The sequence below is a fragment of the Delphinapterus leucas genome, chromosome 11 (genome assembly GCF_059928025.1).
Source record: "Delphinapterus leucas isolate spDelLeu-1000000601 "Yukka" chromosome 11, BTC_Dleu_Yukka2, whole genome shotgun sequence".
Classification (NCBI taxonomy): Eukaryota; Metazoa; Chordata; class Mammalia; order Artiodactyla; family Monodontidae; genus Delphinapterus; species Delphinapterus leucas.
In genome coordinates, this window is record NC_143139.1 from 3,297,869 (window position 1) to 3,321,780 (window position 23,912).

The 23,912-nt window shown below is 39.2% G+C and overlaps 1 protein-coding gene across 4 annotated transcripts in view; it reads left to right on the forward strand.

Annotated features, from left to right (window-relative positions):
- Positions 1-23,912, forward strand: part of KDM5A (lysine demethylase 5A) — a 96,420-nt gene that overhangs the window by 5,298 nt on the left and 67,210 nt on the right. For all 4 annotated transcript variants that reach the window (XM_022577253.3, XM_089920118.1, XM_022577255.3 and 1 more), the window contains exons 4-11: positions 6,560-6,730; positions 8,695-8,829; positions 14,841-14,946; positions 16,115-16,206; positions 16,813-16,971; positions 18,383-18,502; positions 19,205-19,363; positions 23,203-23,384. In XM_022577253.3, the coding sequence (XP_022432961.1) occupies positions 6,560-6,730; positions 8,695-8,829; positions 14,841-14,946; positions 16,115-16,206; positions 16,813-16,971; positions 18,383-18,502; positions 19,205-19,363; positions 23,203-23,384 (1,124 nt within the window). The remainder of the gene's footprint in view (positions 1-6,559; positions 6,731-8,694; positions 8,830-14,840; positions 14,947-16,114; positions 16,207-16,812; positions 16,972-18,382; positions 18,503-19,204; positions 19,364-23,202; positions 23,385-23,912) is intronic.

The following is a 23,912-nucleotide window of genomic DNA, read 5'->3' on the forward strand; positions in this document are numbered from 1 at the left end:
TAGTTGTGGCACACGGGCTTAGTTGCTCTGCGGCATGTGGGATCTTCCTGGACCAGGGCTCGAACCCATGTACCTTGTATTGGCAGGCAGATTCTTAACCACTGTGCTACCAGGGATGTCCCAAAACAACTTATTTTTGTGGCCTTTCATATGCTATGATTGATAGGCTGTTTTGAAGTAAAAATTTATTCTCACTTTAGGAAGCTTCCACTTTCAAGGAAAAAAAACGCTAGAATAATTATATTTAAATTATTTTTTATAATACATTTAAAAATTAATGTCAGGTCAGAATTCTCTAGAATTTTTCTTTTATGTAGTACTAAGCATTTTGGAAAGTACAGTCTTACGCTAAAATAGCAGTGCTAGGCTTATTTTATCAGTAAGGTAATGATATCAGTAATTAAGGACTGTGAAAATCATCTCATGCAGTTGTATAAAAAAACTATGATACTGGGGCTTCCCTGGTGGCACAGTGGTTGAGAGTCTGCCTGGCGATGCAGGGGACACGGGTTTGTGCCCCGGTCCGGGAGGAGGATCCCACATGCCGCGGAGCGGCTGGGCCTGTGAGCCATGGCCGCTGAGCCTGTGCGTCCGGAGCCTGTGCTCCGCAATGGGAAGAGGTCACGGCGGTGAGAGGCCCACGTACCAAAACAAACAAATAAACAAACAAAAAAACTATGATACCAACGGGCAAATTATAGTGAATTTGAGGGATAGGTTTTTGTCTTGTAGGAAACCATTAGGATAAAAAATTTGTTTTGAGAATTCTCTTTTTTGACATTTCTGTTCAGTGAAAACTTACCTACTAACTTTTTTTTGGCTGCATTGGGTCTTCATTGCTGCGCGCGGGCTTTTCTCTAATTGCTGCAAGCGGGGGCTACTCTTCATTGTTGTGCGTGGGCTCCTCATTGCGGTGGCTTCTCTTGTGGAGCACGGGCTCTAGGCGCGCGGGCTTCAGTAGTTGTGGCTCGCGGGCTTAGTTGCTACGTGGCATGTGGGATCTTCCCGGACCAGGGCTCCAACCTGTGTCCCCTGCATTGGCAGGTGGATTCTTTTTTTGCGGTACGCGGGCCGCTCACTGCTGTGGCCTCTCCCGTTGCGGAGCGCAGGCTCAGCGGCCATGGCTCACGTGCCCAGCCGCTCCGCGGCATGTGGGATCTTCCCAGACCGGGGCACGAACCCATGTTCCCTGCATCGCCAGGCAGACTCTCAACCACTGCGCCACCAGGGAAGCCCTTAGACGTGATTTTGACACACTTTGATTTCCACTACTTTTTAGCGGGAAGCAGATTTTCAATCTCCTGAGTCATTAAATTATCAATGTGATTGTTTCCTGTTTTGATTAAGTCACTTTGTCTTTCTCCCTGGTTATTATTTTTGATAGTAAAAAGTGTTACTTGGATGTCTGTAATTTAGTGGAATTCTGCATTAACAATTACTGTTTATAATCAGTGCAGCAAGGAACATTTATTCTAGCCATTTTTAAAAGAAATTTTTGTCAAAGTAATACATTAAAAAAAAATAAAGCTTAAAATAAAAACCAGCATTCTCCCTTCTTCATCTCTCCACTCTCTTTACTACTCCTTAGAGCTAATCACTTTCATTTCTTTTAGCTGTTTGATTTTGATCTCCATATTTCCAAAAAACATGCTCATTATGCTATTTCTTCATTTTTAAGTGTTAAATATCATATACGTACTGATTGCCTACTATTAGAGATTGGCAATGGGTATAAAAATTAAATTCTTATGTACTTCAGGTTCCCTATTCCCTTATAGTGTAGTTAGGTCAGTTTTTTATTAATCAGAAATTATTGCTGTGACTGTATAAATACAAATTTATTTGTACCTGTGCCTAATGGTGTGCTATGATTATGTCTCATGTTAATAGTGTGCTATAATTATGTTACCAGTTTTTATTTTCCTTGGACTTAAGAGTCCCGTTGCCTTTCTTCATTTTGTAAGTTTTCCTTGTGACTATTAAAACTTTATTTTCAGATTTTCCAGAAGTATAAATCTCTCAGTGTGCTCTCACCCATCAGAAAATCTGCCAGTTTCCTTTCCTTCTTGGATCCCTTCCTCTGGAGTTCTCTTTCCCGCTCCAGTCCAGACTAGTTTTTTTTTTTTTTTTTTTTTTTAAGGTCAGCTCTCAGCTTAGAACTTCTTTCACTATTATCATTCTGGGAATTCCCTTTGCCTTTCTCCTTGTTTTAAGTCTTCCTATTACTTGGTTTATTCCTATTTTAGTAAAACATTTCTTCTGCTAGTTTGATGAGCAAGAAGAAAAATGGAATGTAAACTTTTTGCTTGTCTGAAAGTGTTCTGCTCTTAAACTTTATTGGTAGTTTGGTGGGTTTAGAGTCTAGACTGCAAATCATTTTACTTCAGAATTGTATTTTGAAAGCTGTACTTCATAGTTTTCCAGCTTCCAGTGTTGCTGTTGAGAAGAATGATGCTATATTAATTCTTGTGACTTTTTCTTGAAGACACAGGGTCTAATCTTCATTCCCAGTGTTTTGAGATTCCACAGTGGATGTGCACTGGTATGTGTTAATTTTCATTGAATATGTTGATTGCACTTGATGACCTTTTTAATCTGAACTCACCTCTTTGAGTTCTTGTAACTTTTCTTGTGTTAACTCTTTGACGGTTTGTTCCACTTACTTTTTCTCTCTTTTTGAACTCTTATTGGTTGGATGTGAGACTGTTAGACCGATCCTCTACTTTACTTACCTGTTTCTTTCTTAGGTTAAGAGTCCCTTCTTTTCAAACTCTCCTGAGAGTAAATCTCCAGGCTTCTGCTGTTGTTGGAGAGGGATGGTTGCCTGGCGTGCTAACTGGGGGAGGTCTGATTGCTTTTATACAGGCTTTCAGTCAACACTCTTCTTTTTAAATTTAATTTTAAAGGTACTGCTGCTTCCATTTCTTAAGCCTTTCCAGGTTCTATGTTGCGAAAGCTTCTCTTTAGCTTTCTTCTGTTGCAAGTGCTTGGGGCTTTTTCGTCTGTTTTTTTGTTTTTGCTTGCTAGATGATCATTCCTACATCTGCTTTTCTCTTGGTCTTTTTGTCCTCTTGGGAGTATGCCTTTTTGTCCCTTCCTTTTTAGTGGAGCTTTGAGAGGGAGCTTTTAAGTAGAAGACTGCTGCTGTTTTTTGTCTGTTAAAATTGTCTCTTGCTAACTGGACTTAGTTTTTCATTGGACTGAAATTTTGGCCTTGAGTGGCATTACTCTTTTGTTAAGTTTTAATTAAGGGGCTGTCTTCATGGTGTTCAGTTTAAGTGCGTGCCGTGTATTTCTTTATAGGGCATAGGTCATGTGATGTTTTTCTAATGACAGTGGTGTGATATAGTGCATGGCAAATGTTTGGAATAAATGGTTTATATTTTGAAATTATGCATGGTAATCCTTGACTCTCTCAGCTGAAGAAAAGCAAGTATTAAGGTTTTGTGTGTTTTTATAGTATTAGGCCCGGTTAGATTGTTATAGAGTATCTAAACATGAAGCCAGAGTCATGGCTTTGATTTCTTTGTTAGTTTTGTCTTACCCTTGGCCATCCCCGATTATGGTGCTGTCATTGTCACAGCTGTGTGCCAGAAATGGTCAGAGCTGGGTGGGAAGCATGACTGGATCCGTGCAGCTATATCATTACTGACAGAAGCAGAGTATTATGTAATTGTGTTGGGAAATGCAGATTACTGAGAGGGCTCCTGTTTCCTCTCTTAGACTTTTACTGCTCCTCCCCACTTGCTTCAGCCACAGTGGTTTCCTTATTGCTCCTCAACATGCTAGGCAGGCTCCTCATGGGGCCTTTACTCTGGCTGTTCCCTGCCCTGTATATCTGCTTGGGTAACTGCTGCACCTCCTTCAAGTCTTTGCTCAAGTTTCACCTTCATAATGAGGCCTTTTGTGACTGTTTGATGCTTCAATTTACCCTCATTCTCCTACTTGGGAGGCTTTTAAATTACTCTTTAAAATTTTTTTCACAGCATTTGTCACTTCAAAATTGACATGTTATGTTTAGTCTTCCACTAGGCTGTAAGCTCCAACAGGGCAAAGATCTTTATTTTATTCATAGCTGTATCTCCAGCACCTAGAACTGTAGCTGACAGAGTAGAAACCCTGGGAAACTATGAATGAAAGGCATTCTCACTCATCCATTTGCTTCCAGACAGCCCTCTATCCAAACCACCCTTAATGTGTCTTCCTCTACACTACAAAATTTGAAAAATAATTTTTTTTTTTTTTGTGGTACGCGGGCCTCTCAACTGTTGTGGCCTCTCCCATTGTGGAGCACAGGCTCCGGACGCGCAGACTCAGCGGCCATGGCTCACGGGCCTAGCCGCTCTGCGGCATGTGGGATCTTCCCAGACTGGGGCACAAACCCGCGTCCCCTGTATCGGCAGGCGGACTCCCAACCACTGCGCCACCAGGGAAGCCCTGAAAAATAAATTTTTTTCTCTACATGATTTTCCCCTGGTTGGCTCTCATTAACAGAGGGAGCTTCTTTGAGGATGTAATAAGAAAAGCTAAAGAATTGAAGATGGGTTCCACTCCTGTGCACATGAACTTCTGTGTTTCTATCAAGCTTTCAGATACTTCACTAGAGGAGAATTTTCCTTTGGCTGTAGTTTCATCTTTGCTATAATAAAATCCTAAGCACAATAGTAGAAAACGTGTCCTTTACTTATTTATAGCATGTATATTCTCCCCCCAACCCCCAACTTGCCCCCCACACAGACATTTATAATACAGCCAACATTGATACAGTGTTTACTGTGTCCTGGTGCCATCCATTCATTCATTCATTTTGGCTGTGCTGTGTCTTAGTTGCCGCACACGGGATCTTCGTTGCTGCACGTGGAATCTTTGTTGCGGCGTGCGAACTCTTAGTTGCGGCATGCATGTGGGATCTAGTTCCCCGACCAGCAATCAACCCGGGCCCCCTGCATTGGGAGCGTGGAGTCTTAACCACTGCACCACCAGGGAAGTCCCTGTTCTGGTGCTTTTCATGTTTTAATTTGTCTTCACAGCAGCCTCATAATAAGGAATAGATACTGTTATTATTACTCTTTTAATAATGGTGAAGAGTCTGAGATGCAAATTATGTAACTTACCCAAGGTCATACAGCTACTGAGTTAGCAGAGCTGGGATTTGAACTCTGGTAATCTGGCTCTGGAGTCCATACTCTTAGCCTTTAAAAAAAAGTTGTGGTGAAACGTACGTAACTGTTTACTGCTTTTCAGTGTACAATCTTATGGCCTTAGATATTTTCAAAGTGTTGTACAACCATCACTACTGTCCATTTCCAGAACTTTCCCCTCCCTGTAGCACCTGGTAAAACCATTATCATACTTTCTATGAATTTACTTATGCTAGGTTATCTCATTTAAATGGGATCATACAATATTCATCTTTTTGTGTTTGTGTTATTTCACGTAGCATAATGTTTTCAGGGTTCATCCATGTTGTCACATGTATCAGAGTTTCATCCATTTTTAAGGCTGAATAATATTCCACGTATGCCTTTACCACATTTTTTTTATCCGTTCATCTCTTGATGGATATTTGGGTTGTTTCTACCTTTTGGCTATTGTGAATAATGCTCCTGTGAACACTGGTATGCAAGTACTATTTGAATCCCTGCTGTCAGTTCTTTTGGCTATCTCCCTAGAGGTGGAATTGCTGGGTCATATGGTAATTCTGTTTAATTTTTCTCTTAACTTTTTGATATAGTAGAATACAGTAGTGTACACTCAAAGAGGAAAAGTTTTTTGAATTCAAATAACTTAATCACACTCTTTATTCTGTCATCAGTGAAACTGAAAACTGCCTATATTTTAGAATGTGAGAGATGTACATATCAGTTTCTGGAAGATGGGGGCCTGGGTACATGTCTGTTCTATACTGTGGCTGGTTTGATGTGAGCATTCAGCAAAAATTGGCCACTTTATCCCATTACTTCCTACCTTAATACATTCTGTGCTATGTTCTAGTACATCTCCGGAATTTATTTTTCCCCATCATTTCTTTATAATATTCTGTGTAAAACCTTTCTCTTTTTGAAAAATTATAGCCTCTTTTTCAAAATATCCTCTGAATCCACTGTTTGTTTGACATTTTTGTTAAATCCTGTAAGTTAGTTGCTATATTTTCTAGTATCGGGATTTACATTCACTTTATATTATATAATAACATTCACATGTCTAGGTCTGTTTTTAATTTTTATTTATATTTTGAATTCCATGTGGATATAGAGTACATGCATGTATTTAATTTTCTCAAGGTGCATAGTGTGCAAAGCATAAATTCATTAAATATTTTTGAATGCTTGGTTCGTTGAAGGTACGCACAGTGACCAGTAATAGAGTTTAAAACTTCCAAAAGTTATTGTCTCTTTTCCATACTTTAAATGTTGATGAGTTTCAATTTTGTCACATATTTCTTGAAAGGAAATTTAAAATCTAGGCCCAGAATAATTTTTCCATTTAGCAGACAAGATGTAGAGTCAGAATACATGAATCTACCTCTTTCCCTAAATAATTTTTACTTTCTTTTCAGATTGTTGCCAGCAAAGGTGGTTTTGAAATGGTCACCAAAGAGAAGAAATGGTCTAAAGTGGGTAGCCGCTTGGGCTATCTGCCAGGAAAAGGAACTGGGTCTCTTTTGAAGTCACATTATGAAAGAATTCTCTACCCATATGAGCTTTTCCAGTCTGGTGTCAGCCTTATGGTGAGATGCATCACTTTTTTTAGGAGTGGATAAATGGCAAATTATATATCTGCCATATATAAACTTTAGATTGTTTACTATAACAAGATAGCAATTGGCTATGATTTCACCAGGTACTGAAATTTGGGGGGAGCAACGTGTAGTTTAAAAATCACAGCTATTTTTGGTGGTTTACAAGATAAAGGCTAATGGGAATGAAGAAAGTTTTCTTATTAAAATGTGTAAGCTTATGCAAGACTTACGCTTTTAAAAAAATTCCTCCACTTGGTTTCATGTATTTTTTTTTTGAACAGCTTTATTGAGGTATAATTTACATACTACAGAATTCACCCATTATAGGTACACAGTCAATAAGCTTTAGTAAATTATACATTTATGCAACTATCATCACCATCCAGTTTTAGAACACTTCCATCAGCCCCAAAAATTCCTTTGTGTTTGTTTATAGCTGGTTCTTCTACCCTCAAACCTGGACGACAACTGATCTGCTTTCTGGCTCTATAGTTTTGCCTTTTCTAGAAATTTCACGTACATGGAATCATACAGTATGATTTTGTGTATGGCTTTTTTCACTTAGCCTAATGTTTTTAAGGTTCATCTATGTTTTAGTATTCGTACTTCATTCCTCTTTATGGCTGAATAATATTCTATTGTATGGATATACCACATTTGTTTATTCATTTATCACTTATGGACATTTGGATTGTTTCCAGTTTATGGCTGTTATGAATAATGCTATGAATATTCATGTACTAGTCTTTGTGTGGACATACGTTTTCATTTCTCTTGGGTAGATACCTAGGAGTGGAATTGCTGGGTTATACGGTAAGTTTATGTTTAACTTTTTAAGAAACTGTCGAACTGTATTCCAAAGTGGCTGAACCATTTTACATTCCCGCCAGTAATGTAGAGGCTTCCAGTTTCTGCACATCTTTGCCAACACTTGGTATTGTCAGTTTTTTTGCTTACAGCCTTTCTAGTGGGCGTGTAGTGGTATCTCATTGTGGTTTTAATTTTATTTCCCTAATGACTAATGGTGTTGTGTATCTTCTCATGTGTATATTAGTCATTTGTATATCTTCCTTGATGAACTGTCTGCTCAAATCTTTTTTTATTGGGTTGTCAGTCATTTTATACTTGTTTTAAGATTTTGCTAAATAGTCTGGATATAAGTCCTTTATCAGATGTATGATTTTATAAATATTTTCCTTTAGTTTGTGGTTTGTCTTTTCATTTTTATAATGGTGTCTGTTTGAAGAGTAATCTGTTGATTTTCTCCCTTTTTATGGATTGTGCTTCTGTTATCATATCTAAGAAAATCTTTTCTTCACCTAAGGCCAAGGTGTTTGTTTTTTTATAGTTTTAGCTTTTATGTTTAGGTCTGTGACCCATTTTGAGTCGTTTTTTTGTGTATAGTCTGAGTTAAAGGTATAAGTTCATTTTGGGGGGCAGCGGAGAGGGGGTATAGGAATATCCAGTTGTTCCAGCACCATTTGTTAAAAGACTACCCTTCTCCCATTTACCTTACCAAGGTGATTTACCTTGGCACCTTTGTTGAGAATCAGTTGACTATAAATATGTGGGTTTATTTCTAGTCTGTTTTGTTCTTTGTTTGATCTGTTTTACCCTAACACCAATACTGTGCTGTTTTGAGTACCATAGCTTTATAGTAAGTTTAGATATCTGGTAGTGTAAGTCCTCCAGCTTGGGTCTTTTTTCAAAATTTCCAAACAATTTGCATTTCCACATAAATTTTGGGATCCACTTCTCAATTTCTACAACAAAAGCCTGCTAGGATTTTGATAGGGATTGTCTTGAATCTATAGATCAGTTTGGTGGGAGAATTGTCATCTGGTTTCATGTAGTTTTAGGGATTTTTTAGAAATTTATTATTTTTCTCCTTATTCTCAAATCTGATTTCTTATAAGTGAATCTGCCCTCTTCCTGTGCTCTCAATTCTTTAGGGTGTACAAATGCCTAATTTAGATCTTAAGGAAAAAGTGGAGCCTGAGGTTCTTGGCACTGATGTCCAAACTCCCCCAGAGCCGGGCACAAGAGTGAACATTCTGCCGAAGAGAACAAGGCGTGTCAAGTCTCAGGTATCAGTTTCCATGGGCCGCTTTTGACAGGCGTTTCTAGAGTGTTGACTGTGCAGAACACTTAGTTGGCTCTGGGAGGTCATTCACGTGCTGCCGTGCTTTAAAACTCGGAGACGCGTTTCCATATACCTTTGAGATGAACGAGGAATGGATTGTAAACTTCAGTCTGATTTGATTTAGAGAGTTCTTTGTTAATTTTGAACAGCTATGACAGGGGTGGCGGTTCAGAGAGTGACTCTGGATACTGTAGGGCCAATTTCATAGACATGCTGATGAATTCTAGTATATTTTATTTTCGTGGTTAGTATAAGTGAGAAGAATAGGAAAGAGTGGTTTTATCTTTACTCATCATTCCTTTAAAAACCAGTGGGTAAGTTTCTTAGTCTCCGAACCATTCCAGTGTAATTTCTACAGTGTTCTTGTGACCTGGAATAATTTTAAAGCCTAATGAATACATCGGAAGAAAAATGCCCTAATTTCTTTTTGTCTGCCCCTCTTCCCCTCCACCTTTTTCCTATTCCCATTTCTTTGTGGTCCTCGAAGTTGTGTTTCTAAAGGTTTTTGGTAAAGACAATCTGTAGGCTGGGGAGAGTGAGGTGCCCTTAGGACTCTTGAGATATGGCCCATTTAAATTAACATATGGGTGAACTGGAACAGCAGCTTTTCTGGGTCCTAAACACATTTAAGGATGGAAGTGGTTCACATGGAAAGTGGGTTCACTATTAACAAGAGATACTGGATCTGGGGTTGTGAGGAGTCCTGTCACTGTAGAGGCAGGCTAATGATACTTCATCTTGCTTTTCTGTAGCTCAGGGGATATGTCTCTTTCATGCCATGTCTACTTTCCTTGTTCTGAGTTTATGCTCGCTAAATAACCTCCTGATTAATAATTTAGCTTCTTAGGTACTCTGATAGCAGAAAGGTAGGTGTCTTGAATGGGGCATGTGAATTTAATGGAAATTTTTGGAAAATGATAGCTCTATTTTATTTTTTTTAATTTTTAAATTTATTTATTTTTTTTGACTGCATCGGGTCTTCATTGCTGCGCGCGGGCTTTCTCTAATTGCGGCGAGCGGGGGCTACTCTTCGTTGTGGTGCACGGGCTTCTCGTTGTGGTGGCTTCCGTGGTTGCGGAGCACGGGCTCTAGGCGCGTGGGCTTCAGTAGTTGCAGCACTTGGGCTCAGTAGTTGCAGCACGCAGGCCCTAGAGCATGCGGGCTTCAGTAGTTGTGGCTCGCGGGCTCTAGAGTGCAGGCTCAGTAGCGGTGGCACAGTGGCTTAGCTGCTCTGTGGCATATGGGATCTTCCCGGACCAGGGCTCGAACCCGTGTCCCTTGAATTGGCAGGTGGATTCTTAACCACTGCACCACCAGGGAAGTCCCAATAGCTCTATTTTAAATTAGTAAACTCTGGTTTAGTTGTTAAGTGATTTTTATTACTGTGGTTGATCTCAGAAGTTCTGACCGTCTTTGGGTATATAGTGAAGATTCTGTCTTAAGACCTGAAATACTTGAATACTAGTCTCTTTGACATGGTGACTCAACTTTGAAGAGTTGCCCCAGGTGGGCCCATTTAATCAGTTGCCAGCTTGTGATGAAATCCCTTGATGTTCCTTCTGAAACCATGAAAAAAAAGTCCTGCTTATTTCTGATTGCCTTTCATCAGATTATATAATGATTGCCATTCATTATGTAAGAATAGGGACTACACAGAATACTTTTACCCATTGCAGTAATTGTTGCTGTAGTCAGATTGATTGATATTAGATTGATATTAGAACCATTTGAGGATTTGCAATTAAGAATTTCTTCAACTTGCAGTTTGTCCTTAATTAATATTGCCAGTCTGCCTCATTCCTAGTCTTCTATTTCAGAAAGACAGTAAAGGCTTTCTGGTAGAACTTCAACCTCTTGCCCCATACATGAAACTATCTGGTGTTCATTCTTAATCTCTACCTATCTCTGTGGGCAGAGTGTGCCTTTTTCTCCAAGGGTAATCCTTCTACTCCCATCCTTCCCGGCTTTAAAAACAGAAGCCCTCTTCCTAGATAGTTCCTTACTCCTTGCCTCTTTTCATGAAGAAGTTCCCTGGAAAATCATCTATATTTTCTCAGTTTCCTCAGTATCTGTTTAGTTTTTAAACCCTGTAATCTGACTTTGAGCTAAATAATTTCCTTAAAACTACACTATTCAAGTTATCACAGAGTTAATAATTGTCAGATGCTGAGACCCCTTTTTCATTTCTTAACCTACTTCATCTCTGATCATGTTTGCATTTCTTGAAATTTGCTTTTTCTTTGGCTTCTGTGACACCTCTCTTCTCGTTTCCCTCGTCACTCTCTGACCACTCCTCAGTAATCTTTGTTATCTCTTCTCTCTGCCCTTCATGTAGTGCTCTCAGTCTTCCATATCTTCACTCTACCCAACTGTCTCTTCCACCCTGTGATTTGTTACTACCTATCTCTCAGGACTCCTAAATAAGTCATGACATCCGTGCTGCTTCCCTGTTCACCAGGGGTCTTGAGTGCATGTGTGTATATGTATGCCTTGGTGGCCACACACAGCTAAACTCAGTATGTCGCAAACATTATCACCTTTTCTAAATCTGTTTTTTTAAAAAATATTTTCTAGCTTGGTGATAGTGACAAGCACAGCCATCGAATAGTTTCCCAAACAAGAAATGGAAGTTAAGAAAGTTATCCTACTTCCCTTTCCCATCTCTATCACATCGCTTGATATACTCTGCTTTAGTTGTTTTTTTCTGTGACCTCACTAGAATGAGTTCCTTGAAAGCTGAGATTGCAGTTTGTTTATATCAAGAATGACCAAACCCTTAACACTTATACATTAGAATGCCAGTATGTCCCATTTTTGGTGACACTAAGTTTGAGCCAGCATTTCTTCATTATAATGTACTGTTCTCCTTGTAATAAAAGTAATCACAGTAAACTATAAGACTGTGGGAATAACTTGTTTTCCATTAACTTTCCATTATTTTTCAATAACAATATTTCCATTATTCCATTAACTTGTTTTACCCAATAGTTTTAACATTCATTGATAATACTTGCCTCAGTTAATTATGTTGGTGGTTGCAAACCAGGTGATTTTCTGGTTCTGTCATTTCTTCTACGTTTATTAGTTAGCATTTTTCTTTAAAAAACTCTTCTCCCACGCTTGATTATTCTTCATACAGTAAAATGTGTATATCTTAAGTGTACAGTTTGATGAATTTTGATGAATGTATATTACCTGTGGAGCCAACTTTGAGTGTCCCTCCTCCTTTTTAGTCTCACTATAGAGCATGACTTTTTTGATAAATGTCTTATAACCTATTACTACTTTTTATTCCTTTTTGATACTCGAATTGTTCCAAATTTGGCCTACGGGAGCCCCTTCAAGAGGTTCATATGTTCTTTGACAAGTCTCCATCAGTTTTTTTTTGTTTTTTAATTAATTAATTTATTTATTTATTTTTGGCTGTGTTGGGTCTTCGTTGCTGTGCGCAGGCTTTCTCTAGTTGCGGCGAGCTGGGGCCACTCTTCATCGCAGTGTGCGGGCTTCTCACTGCCGTGGCCTCTCCCGTTGCGGAGCACAGACTCTAGACGCGCAGGCTCAGTAGTTGCGGCTCACGGGCTTAGTTGCTCCACAGCATGTGGGATCTTCCCAGACCAGGGCTCAAACCCATGTCCCCTGCATTGGCAGGCGGATTCTTAACCACTGCACCACCAGGGAAGCCCTCTCCATCAGTTTTTGAGCACTTACTTTCTAGCACAAAGAATCCCATTGTCTTCTTGCCGTGACTTAGACCTGGAATCAGCCATTTCTCCAAGGAATCCTGGTTCACTTTAGTGGGAAATGGTATTTAGAAGCCAAGATTTGAGCACAAGGTGTGCTTGTTCCTACTGGGATACCATTGCTTGTAGCCCCTTCTGGTGGTCAGGGCTGGGAAATCAATTTTTTAAAATTGTGACTTTATATTTTCAGCTCATACTGATAATTCCAGTCCTAATCCAGCATCACAAAGTTCTTTTGGTTTATGTTGTAATTGTTTTCTTAGCATTTTGAGTTGGGAACTTAATTCATTTATTCCTGCTCTTTTGCTTTGATTGCTGTGTTTAAGACTATAGAATTTCCTGTGATTACTTCTTTCCTTTGTTCCAGAGATTCTGATATATGATATATGTGATATATGTATATACAGAGAAAAAATTCCAGGTGGAAGGGCCTTTTGATTTTTTTTTGCGGTACGCGGACCTCTCACTGTTGTGGCCTCTCCCGTTGTGGAGCACAGGCTCCGGATGCGCAGGCTCAGCGGCCATGGCTCACAGGCCCAGCCGCTCCACGGCATGTGGGATCCTCCCGGACCGGGGCACAAACCCGTGTCCCCTGCATCGGCAGGTGGCCTCTCAACCACTGCACCACCAGGGAAGCCCGGGCCTTTTGATTTTTGATGTTATTTCTAGCTTTATGCCAGTAAGATCAGAGAATGTTGTCATAGTATTTCCACTTTTGGGGACTTTATTGTCTGTCTGAAAAGGTGGTTGTAAGGATTAATTGACTAGAATACTTTGATATGGCATATACTATATACTCACTATGTTAGCTTTTATTACTATGTACTTTGCTTTAACAGTGGTAAAGAATGTGTAGTGTTAGGGGCTTCCCTGGTGGCGCAGTGGTTGGGAGTCCGCCTGCCGATGCAGGGGACGCGGGTTAGTGCCCTGGTCTGGGGGGGGGGGGTCCCACATGCCATGGAGCGGCTGGGCCCGTGAGCCATGGCTGCTGAGCCTGCGTGTCCAGAGCCTGTGCTCCGCAGCGGGAGAGGCCACAGCAGTGAGAGGCCCGTATACTGCCAAAAAAAAAAAAAAAAAGAGAATGTGTAGTGTTAATGTTTTTCATTGGACTGACTGTAGGTTAATATAACCAAGTCAGCCTACCAAAGTTTAAAGATACATTTTGAAATGCCATTTTGGTTGGTTTGGTTCTTATATGCTCTTTTAGTAGTCCAGGCTGCCTGTGTCTGTCTGCTGTTAGGTCGCCATAGACTTATAAAGTAGTCTGTATTTTATCCTGGTTTATTTTTATTCTTATCGACTAAGAATATTTTAAGTAAATTTTGGTTATTACCCTGCATTCAGAGATTATCTAAATTCAAGGTGTAACACTGGTGTCTGTCATGATGTCATCCTCAAGTACTAGAATGCCAAATGACAGTAGCTTAAACATTGACAACACAGTTTTCACATGCGGACACATTTTCCACATTAGATTTTCAGAGATAAGTAGTTCTAGGATTCGTATAGCTACTTCACATTGTCATCAAGGGCCAGGCTCTTTCCATCTTCCTGCCTGGCCTTCTTCAGTGTATGGGTGATATATGTATCTCCTCTTAGTTGCATTGTGGCTGCTGTAGCGTCCAGCGCTGTGCTTCCATCAGACTGAGTCTTGTAGCAGTGGGGAAGGAAGTTGGGTGAAAAGGACTTACTCTTTGAGATGCTTTCTCTTTTATTAGAAGATGAAAATCTTTCCCAGAGGTTTCCAGTAGACCTTCCTTATGTCTCACTGGCTAGAACACGATAGCATTCCCACCCTTAGCTAGGTGATCGCCAACAAAGAGAAATGGCATTGGCATGATTGACTTAGGACAGTCATTATTCATCTCCTAGGATGGGCATAATTGCCCTAATCAAAGATGGGTGTCCATTAGCAAGTTAGAAGTGGGCATTTCTATCGAGTTATTACCACTGTTACACCAGTAATTACCAGTAGTGTCTGTCTCTGGACAGAACCTAATTGACAACTATGCTTTTATGAAAGGTAGATTTTCTTTTGTGGAAAGGAATCTGGGTGTTGCAGAGCGCTTTGGTGACTTCAGCAATGAGGCAGCAAGTGGATTTAGAAAAATTAAAATTTTCCTTCATTTTGAATTGGATCTTGAGACTTTTCTTGGGTAAGAAAATAAATTTATGAATCACAATAATTAGACTAATGTGAGTTTATTTTTTTTAGTCAGAATCTGGAGAAGTGAATAGAAACACGGAACTGAAGAAACTTCGGATTTTTGGGGCTGGGCCTAAGGTTGTGGGCTTGGCAATGGGAGTAAAAGATAAAGAAGGTAAATCTGTTATTTGGTCATGAAAAGAAATAAGGTACAACAATATGGTTATAACAAGATTCATATGATACTGGATCGTAGTCTGCCTTGGGATTTTCTTAGGCAACATAGTTCCTAGACAGATCACCTTTTTAGTGACAGATAATCTTAAGGTGTGAGGAGCCATATTATGTTGAATTTTTGTAATATTTTGGAAGAGAGAAAGTTCCTCCTCCATGTCTAACACATGACACAGAAATTGTAGTTTCTAAAGGCTAGTTTATAAGAGAATTGCAAAATTAATGGCTCTCACCTGGTGATCTAAAGCTTATTATTTTTAAATTTAAAGAGAAATAGAGGATTTCTCTGACCTTTAGTATCAAAATATACTGGGGAGAGCTAATGATTTAGATTCTAACCATAATTTTGATATTTTTCTTTAATCACCTTTGCATATTATGACACTTCATTTAAGTAACCTGTTTAAAGAATGCCTAGTACTCAGCTTAGCATGTTAGAAGCTTTTGTGAGTAAAATTGCTAATGCGGAGATCAAGTTTCACAGTTCTATGTGCATGTTAGTTTTAAAGCTCAATTTAACAAAGATTGTGTTGGATATGTTTTTACTGTATAAGAATTTAATGAATTGCTATAATCACAAGTCATATTGATTACTGTGCATTTTATGATATGACTAAGTCTTTATTCAGATTGTGGGTTGAACTCTGGATAATCAGGTAATATTCTTCCATCACTCTCAAAGCATTCAGTGTGATAGGACTTCTAGATACATTATAATGTTTACTGTTGCTCTTTTAAAAGATTAAGGACTTTATCTTTTTTCTGTTTGTAATTGTATTAGCTGGCAGTGATCTCATAGCTAGTCCCAGATTAGCCCCTGATAAGTACTACATACGGGCAAGTGTAGAATTAGTAGTTACGCTCTCTGGAGCTTGATTGCCTGGACTAGAGTCCCAAGTCTGCCACTGACTGGCTGTGTGATTTTGGGCAAGTTATCTAGCTTCTCTGTGCTTCAGATTCTTTATCTTCAGTGGGGGATAATAGTTTATCTACCTCATAGTGTTGTGAGATTTTAACTAATTTAAATAATCTAAAATAGTGTCTGGTCCATGGTAAGCTCTCAACATTAGTTTTTACTATTATTATTATATAACTATTTTTATTTCAAGATGAGGTCTCCCGAAGACGAAAAGTTACCAACAGGTCAGACGCATTTAACATGCAAATGAGACAACGGAAAGGAACTCTCTCTGTTAACTTTGTAAGTGTTCTGAGATGTGTCAGGAGGGAAAGGATTTATTTTTATTTTAGTTTTGCACTTTTTACCTTGCTATATCTTAGTATGTTATCTAGTTAGTTTATTTAGTTGTAAGACTTGATGGTGCGTCTGAACTTGCAGCTTTGGTTTATATAATACTAACTTCGCTTTGTCCCATATACACAGACTGTTCCCTGAGTCTTATACCTTGTAAGTGAGTGAGTGAGAGGATGAAGTGAAACTGTAAATCCTTAGCTGTATTAATGCTCGGTATTCAGCCCTCTACCAATAAAGAGTATTTGTGTATAGAAAGGGTGATGTGGTATATTTTATTTATATAAATTGACTTTCAAGTACCCTAGATTTGTAGTGTAGTCTTCCTTTATTCTCATACCTTGATATGCTTTTATTAATTTGCTTGTAGAAGCTCTGAGGAAATTTAGGAAGTTTTATACAAAGTATTTAAATACAGTTATTTAAAATGAATATTAAGGATTTAAGTTATGTTTACTTTTTAGTGTACATTATTTTGTTTGTTTCAATTAAGGTGTTCGTGGTAAAAATTTAATATTACTTATTACAGAAAATAAACTTTTGTTTTTTTAACAGGTTGATCTTTACGTTTGTATGTTTTGTGGCCGGGGAAATAATGAAGATAAATTGCTGTTGTGTGATGGATGTGATGACAGCTATCATACATTTTGTTTAATTCCCCCACTACCTGATGTGCCCAAAGGAGACTGGAGGTGTCCTAAATGTGTCGCTGAGGTATAAGCCTAACCTTACCTTTTTGAATTAAGAACAGTAACACACACATACACATGTACAGTGAACACATTCTGTGAAGCTTCTTCTCCTGTCTCTTTGTTCTTCAGTGTTTGAAATCTCCAGGATTTTTAAAGAGTGATAGTGACTGGAAATGTAACAGTTTGTTTTTTAAAGGGTCTTTTTCTGACTGTTGGTTAGATAATTCTGTTTATTGCTGCAGACTTTGCTCAGAATATTCATATTCTTGGAAAACAATAAAAATGAAGAAGGTCTGTAGGTTATTTCTTTTTTCCTTTTTTTAAAAAGTAAAAATCAGACATGAAGCTCTAGAACTTAGGATTCATGCATCCAGTTTTCATGCTACCAAATAAACTGGTGGTATCTATTAACTTGTTTAAATTTTGACTTGATTGTACTAAATTGTTATTGAAAGATTATAATGATGTCATTATCATGAAATGTCTGGTCTGTTTTCTTATTTTAACAAAATGTGATAGGACGTTGGAGGGAAAGAGATGGTATATCTAGATGTAGTCAAAGATGGATATTTATGGCCTTTGAATTATTTATTTATTTATGGCTGTGTTGGGTCTTCGTTGCTGTGCGTGGGCTTTTCTCTGTTGCGGCGAGCGGGGGCTACTCTTCATTGTGGTGCACAGCCTTCTCATTGTGGTGGCTTCTCTTGTTGTGGAGCACGGGCTCTAGGCACACGGGCTTCAGTAGTTGTGGCTCGCGGGCTCAGCAGTTGTGGCTCGTGGGCTCTAGAGTGCAGGCTCAATAGTTGTGGCGCACAGGCTTAGTTGCCATGTGGCATGTGGGATCTTCCCGGACCAGGGATCGAACCCATGTCCCCTGTATTGGCAGGCGGATTCTTAACCACTTGTGCTACCAGGGAAGTCCCTTGAATTATTTTTTATTTATTATTCTCAAGGTTAGATGATTCAGTTCTACTCGAAGTCAGTATTTGTGTTAAGAAATTGGTCTTGGTGGTTGATAGTATGAAAAAAAATCATTTTTCTAGCTAATTATCCTAGCAACCCGGTGAATATCCCTCTGTCCTTTACCTTTCCTCCCTCCATGAACATTTATTTTTTCCACTGAGGATAATAGACATCCCTGGGCTTGATTCCAGGTTGGTAGTCCTCCAGGTGTTTGTCTTGGTGCCAAAGCTTAATGACAACTCCAAAGCCCAAAGCTGTCTCATTGCCACCTTCCTACTGGAAGGTGTGAAAATGCAGTTGAAGTTTAAGAACATTATTTCCTGATTCCACATTAATACTTGTTTTGCGGTCTAGAGTTGACTGGGTTTGCTTCACCTAGGGAAATGATCAAAGAAGGTAGTACCTGAGGGCCTTAATGCGTCCTTCAGTTCAGTTTCAGTAAGTTAATCTTAGATATTTTTTCTTCCCAGGAATGTAATAAACCTAGAGAAGCCTTTGGATTTGAACAAGCTGTACGAGAGTATACACTTCAGAGCTTTGGAGAGATGGCAGATAATTTTAAGTCTGACTATTTCAACATGCCAGTTCATGTGAGTATCTATCTTTTAGGTCACTTTGGGGAATATAAAAATTTATCTGATTCCAAAGCTTTTGCGTTGCTTTTTAAAAACTTTCATTATTTTGTAGAAAGCAGGGACAGCATAAAGAAGATGATAGAACACCAGATCTGAAGATTAGGGGCCTGGGATCTGTTTTTGTTTCTTTTACCCTCTGTCGTGGCAGTGTGCACTGTAGAGAAACCGACTTCGACCTTGCACTTGTTCTGCAGCGCCCTGGGAGCGCTGTCCTCTACAGGCAGGCACGGAGGGTGCGGCAGTTGCTGCTGTGGTTTAGTTATTTGTAGTATGAGGTTTGCTTCTTTCCCTGGGGGATCTTGGGCTTTAAAAAAATCCCTTTCGAAATAATTTGCCAAAGCTGTTAAAATTCAGCCTTGAGTTTTGTATTTCCTTTTCCTTCCTTATGTCCTGGGTCATCTTTATCCTTCTTAGTTGGAAAGCAGCTTGCAGAAGAAGGCAGTTCAAATTCATTATGTTTTTCTGAACATCTAAGTTGTCTTTAGCTTTTTCCCGTCGTCAGTCAGAAAAGCTAGGACTGCAGTCTTTTCAGCTCTGGGAATTGAGAAGGTTTTCTGTTTTTTCATGGGCTTTTGTTCACTTGACCTGTGTATTATGTCATAGTGGGTTATGGTTATAGAGAGTTGGTAATCTGTAATCTTTGTTTTCCCTGTGTAGATGGTTCCCACAGAACTAGTGGAGAAGGAATTCTGGCGGCTGGTGAGCAGCATTGAAGAAGATGTTATCGTAGAGTATGGAGCTGACATCTCCTCAAAAGACTTTGGAAGTGGATTTCCTGTAAAGGATGGTCGGAGAAAGATGCTGCCAGAAGAAGAGGTGCAGAGCACATAGTAGTATCCAGATTTCTTACCCTGAAGCTGATTCAGCCTTTACGTAGTAGAAAACTGCCTTTCTTTAATCTTAAGGGACCACGTTCATTTAAAATATTAAATATGTAGAATTTGGACAGTAAAAACAATCTTCAGTTTTGAAAACAATAAATTCAAAGTACCATTAAATATTATTTAACTTCGCATTTTATCAATTTTTTTTTTTTTTTTTTTTGCCGTACGTGGGTCTCTCACTTGTTGTGGCCTCTCCCATCGCGGAGCACAGGCTCCGGATGCGCAGGCTCAGCGGCCATGGCTCACGGACCCAGCCACTCCGCTGCATGTGGGATCCCCCCGGACCGGGGCACGCACCTGCGTCCCTTGCAGGTGGGGAGGTGGACTCTAAACCACTGTGCCACCAGGGAAGCCCTTAACTTTGCATTTTAAAACCAGTTAAATTGGTTTAAAACTTTAACTTTAGTTAAGATTTTGCCTAGCTCTTTCTGTTTGGAAATCTAGCAAGTGACAAGATTTTTTTAAAAAATTACATTTTACTGGTAGGTCCACAATTAATTTTCCTTTAACACCTGGGCAGGTAGGTTTTCAAATATGCATTTAAACTGTAACAGATAATGAAGTACTGTCACCTAGGAGATGACCTCTGTGTGTAAACCTGAATTAAGATGATCATTTATTTCTTTTTCTCTTTACTTTGGTCCTTGTCACCTTTTCTTTACCTTTGTAATTGGCAGTAATTGAGAGTTTTATCTCCTATTAAAAGAGTTAACACATGGTCAAAAAAAAAAGTTACATAGTGGAGAAGGATATACAATTAAAAATATGGCCACTCTAGGTCTCTTAGGGCTACCATTGACATGGCATATCTTTTCCATTCTTTTACTTTGAAGCTGTTTGTATTTTGGAATCTGGTGTGTGTCTCAACTTATAGGCAGCATATGATTGAATCTTGCTTTTTTAAAAATCTAGTCTGAAGGCTGACTTATTTATTTATTTATTTGTCTGTCTGTCTGTCTGCCTATTTAGCTAGCTAGCTAGCTAGCTAGTTAGCTGCGTTGGGTCTTTGTTGTTCCGCGTGGGCTTTTCTAGTTGCTGGGGGCTACTCTTTGTTGCGGTGCGCCGGCTTCTCATTGCGGTGCCTTCTCTTGTTGCAGAGTATGGGCTCTAGGTGCGTGGGCTTCAGTAGTTGCAGCACTTGGGCTCAGTAGTGCAGCTTGAGGACTCTAGGACACAGGCTCAGTAGTTGCGGCATGTGGGCTAAGTTGCCCTGTGGCATGTGGGATCTTCCTGGACCAGGGCTCAAATCCGTGTCCCCTGCACTGGCAGGCGGATTCTTAACCACTGTGCCACCAAGGAAACCCTATACAGATATATTTTATAGGAACAGTTCAGTGTTGAAATGTGTACATGTTCAATGTCACTGAATTAAAACCTGCTTTGTAGAAGTATAAAGAAATGCATCAACCTTAGTTTCTGCATACCCTTCCATTGGCAAATGGTAGGCAGTTACCTGCTTATTGGGAAGAGGCTTTGTTTTACAGCTTTTAACTTTTTCTGAATTTCATTTTGGTTTTGAATTTTTAAGTTGCTCTTGAACAGATATTTATATCTTCTAATCTTAAGAGATAAGGTCGCAGAGTTTTTCTTTTTTAATTTTTAAAATGTTTTATATATATATTTTTGCGGTACGCGGGCCTCTCACTGTCGTGGCCTCTCCCGTTGCGGAGCACAGGCTCCGGACGCGCAGGCTCAGCGGCCATGGCTCACGGGCCCAGCCGCTCCGCGGCACGTGGGATCCTCCCGGACCGGGGCACGAACCCGCGTCCCCTGCATCGGCAGGCGGACTCCCAGCCACTGCGCCACCAGGGGAGCCCCGAGGCGGGCCTTCTGAAGGGTGGCTGTCTCAGGCTTGCTCTGTTAAAGTAGCTTTTCTGGACACTAGCACTCTGTGCAGTCTCTCTCATGCATTGCTTTCAGTTAAAATTTTAAGATTGGTGGGTCTTGGGGAGTTCATTTTGCAGTTCTGTCTATTGTAGTTTGAAATTTTCCATAATCAAAAATTTTAAGATAAATATAAAAATATTTAAGATGTTTATCATATTGTTTCACTTTTCAAAATCTGTTTTATTTCCCTTTTGAATATAGGATATCATCCAAGCTTCTTAGTCTGAAATTTAAGGTTAAAGATCCAGTCTTCTTTTCTGGTCTTATTTCCTGCTTTTCTGAGTATGACCATTCCACTCTGCCTCTTTACCAGCCAGACCAGTATATTCTGTCTCTTGTCATTTACCTTCAAATCTTACCTAGTCTTCCAAGATCAACCCAGGTTTTTCCTTTTCCACCAAGTTTTCTTATTGATCCAGACTCATGATGATGACTATTTTGTTGTCCTCTGAAGAACTATATAATTTACTAATTTATCTGTCTTTGGAGTTTAATATATATTGTCTCATCTTGGAACTTTTTGTATGTAGGCCTGGTCTCTTCACCTAGTTTCAGTATTTGTTCAGCCAACTAAAAAATATATTGAGTAGTATTTTTGAAAACTGTTTTTTTTTTTTAAAGCCTATTGAGGGTAGGAATCATATCTCTTTATTATTCCGTATTGGGATTCCTAGTTAAACCTTTGTTGGAATTTCTTCTATCCTCTGTAACTCTTAGCTACACTTTTATAATTTCCTTATCTCTGTGCCGCATTATGGATGATATCCTCAAATCAGTCTTCTGGTTCACAGATTCTCCCTTCAGCTTTGTCACTGGCTATTTAACCTCTTAATTTGAGGGTTTTGTTTTTAACTCTGTATTATCGAAACTTTCAAATGTATAAAACTAAACATAGTAATGAACTTCCCTCCCTCCCTACCTGGCATCCAGGTTCAACAGTTATCAGCCTTCTAATAGAAGGCGGTTGGATTCTCTTACCTGTTTTTGCATTCAGTCTGTTGCAATATCACATCACATATGCTCTGGAAAACTCACACTACGTTTCTGCAAGAATGAGAGCGAAAAAGGCAAATAACATCTTAGAATTATTATGAATGTAGTTTGACTTTGCAGGTCCCCTGAAATAGGCTTGGGTTCCTTAGACCCCACTTTGAGGACTGCTCTGCACAAGGATAATAGCACTTTGAGTCTGTACCGCATACCGCTTCAGAGGTGGGTGTTTGAAACCCATGTCCGGAGCTTATGTCCGGTTAGAAACCGCTATGAAAACTCAGACAACAGCTTTCCGTTTTCATTCTGGCTGTGCTTTCTTTCTTTGTTTTTGGAAACTGCGAATTCTTTTTTCTCTTGAGTTCATCTATGAGGCAAAATTTTTTTTGATGTTGTAAATAGATGTGTTTGTGGGAGTTGGGGGTGCTTTCTGCACCATCTTGGTCTTCAGTGTTGCCACAGATTCAGGATTCTGTATCTTATTATGTTTTGTCTTCACAGTATCTGGCACCATTCTGTAAATATAGTGGTAAACATTTTGGGAAGTTATGTTACCGGGGATAAAGTCGAAATATAATAGCGACCTATTAAAATCTTACAGTATTTTACTGGTAAGCTATGGGGGCAGGTGGGGAGTAATAAAAAGCCTTATATGCTTCAGAGTAAACCAGAGATACCTGAAATAATTAAAGGGAAATATAAATAACACTTAGGAGATAGGATTAAATATTTAGGAATATGAGTTACATGTAGAGAGCAAAGAGCATAGATTCTATGGACTAGATTATTGTAATTATTATAAAATTTTTCCTTTTGTTTTTGAAGACTCCCTTGAGGTTTCTATTGGGCACTTGTCATTTCTGATCTCTTACTTACATTTTTTTCCTTTTGTAGGAATATGCGCTTTCTGGTTGGAACTTGAATAACATGCCTGTTCTAGAGCAGTCTGTTCTTGCACATATCAATGTGGACATCTCTGGCATGAAGGTGCCGTGGCTTTATGTGGGAATGTGCTTCTCTTCCTTTTGCTGGCACATCGAAGATCACTGGAGCTATTCCATCAACTACTTGCACTGGTGTGTACAGTCTTTGTTAACAGCACACATACTTAGTGACCTTTCTAAAGGTGTAACAGTGTTAGATGATGTGTTAGGGAGAGCTTACTTGAAAGTATTTTGTACCCCAAAGTTGGATAATGTACTGTGTAGAGGTCTCAGGGTACAACATGTCAGACACTTTCCCTCTTCAAGTATGTGCATGCAGCAGAGCCTCGAGTTTCAGACCCAACTATACTACATTTAGCGTACATGAAAATTTCTTTGGTATAACTTTTGAAATGCAAGGCAGGATATTTTTTAAAGTTTATATAATTAAGATCTGACTAACCTTCAGTATTTAAGGTTGAAATTTGAAACATTTCAAATTGAAATTTTTGATTTTTTTTTTCCTTTTTAATAACATTTTCTCTAAAAATGCCTGTTACATGTGTATTCATTAAATTTTTTCGCTGGTTTTTTTGTTTCACACCCACAGCTTTTATTTACTTATCCAGTTCCTTGTCCAGTATTCTGATCTTAACCAAATGATGTATTCCTCTCCATTTG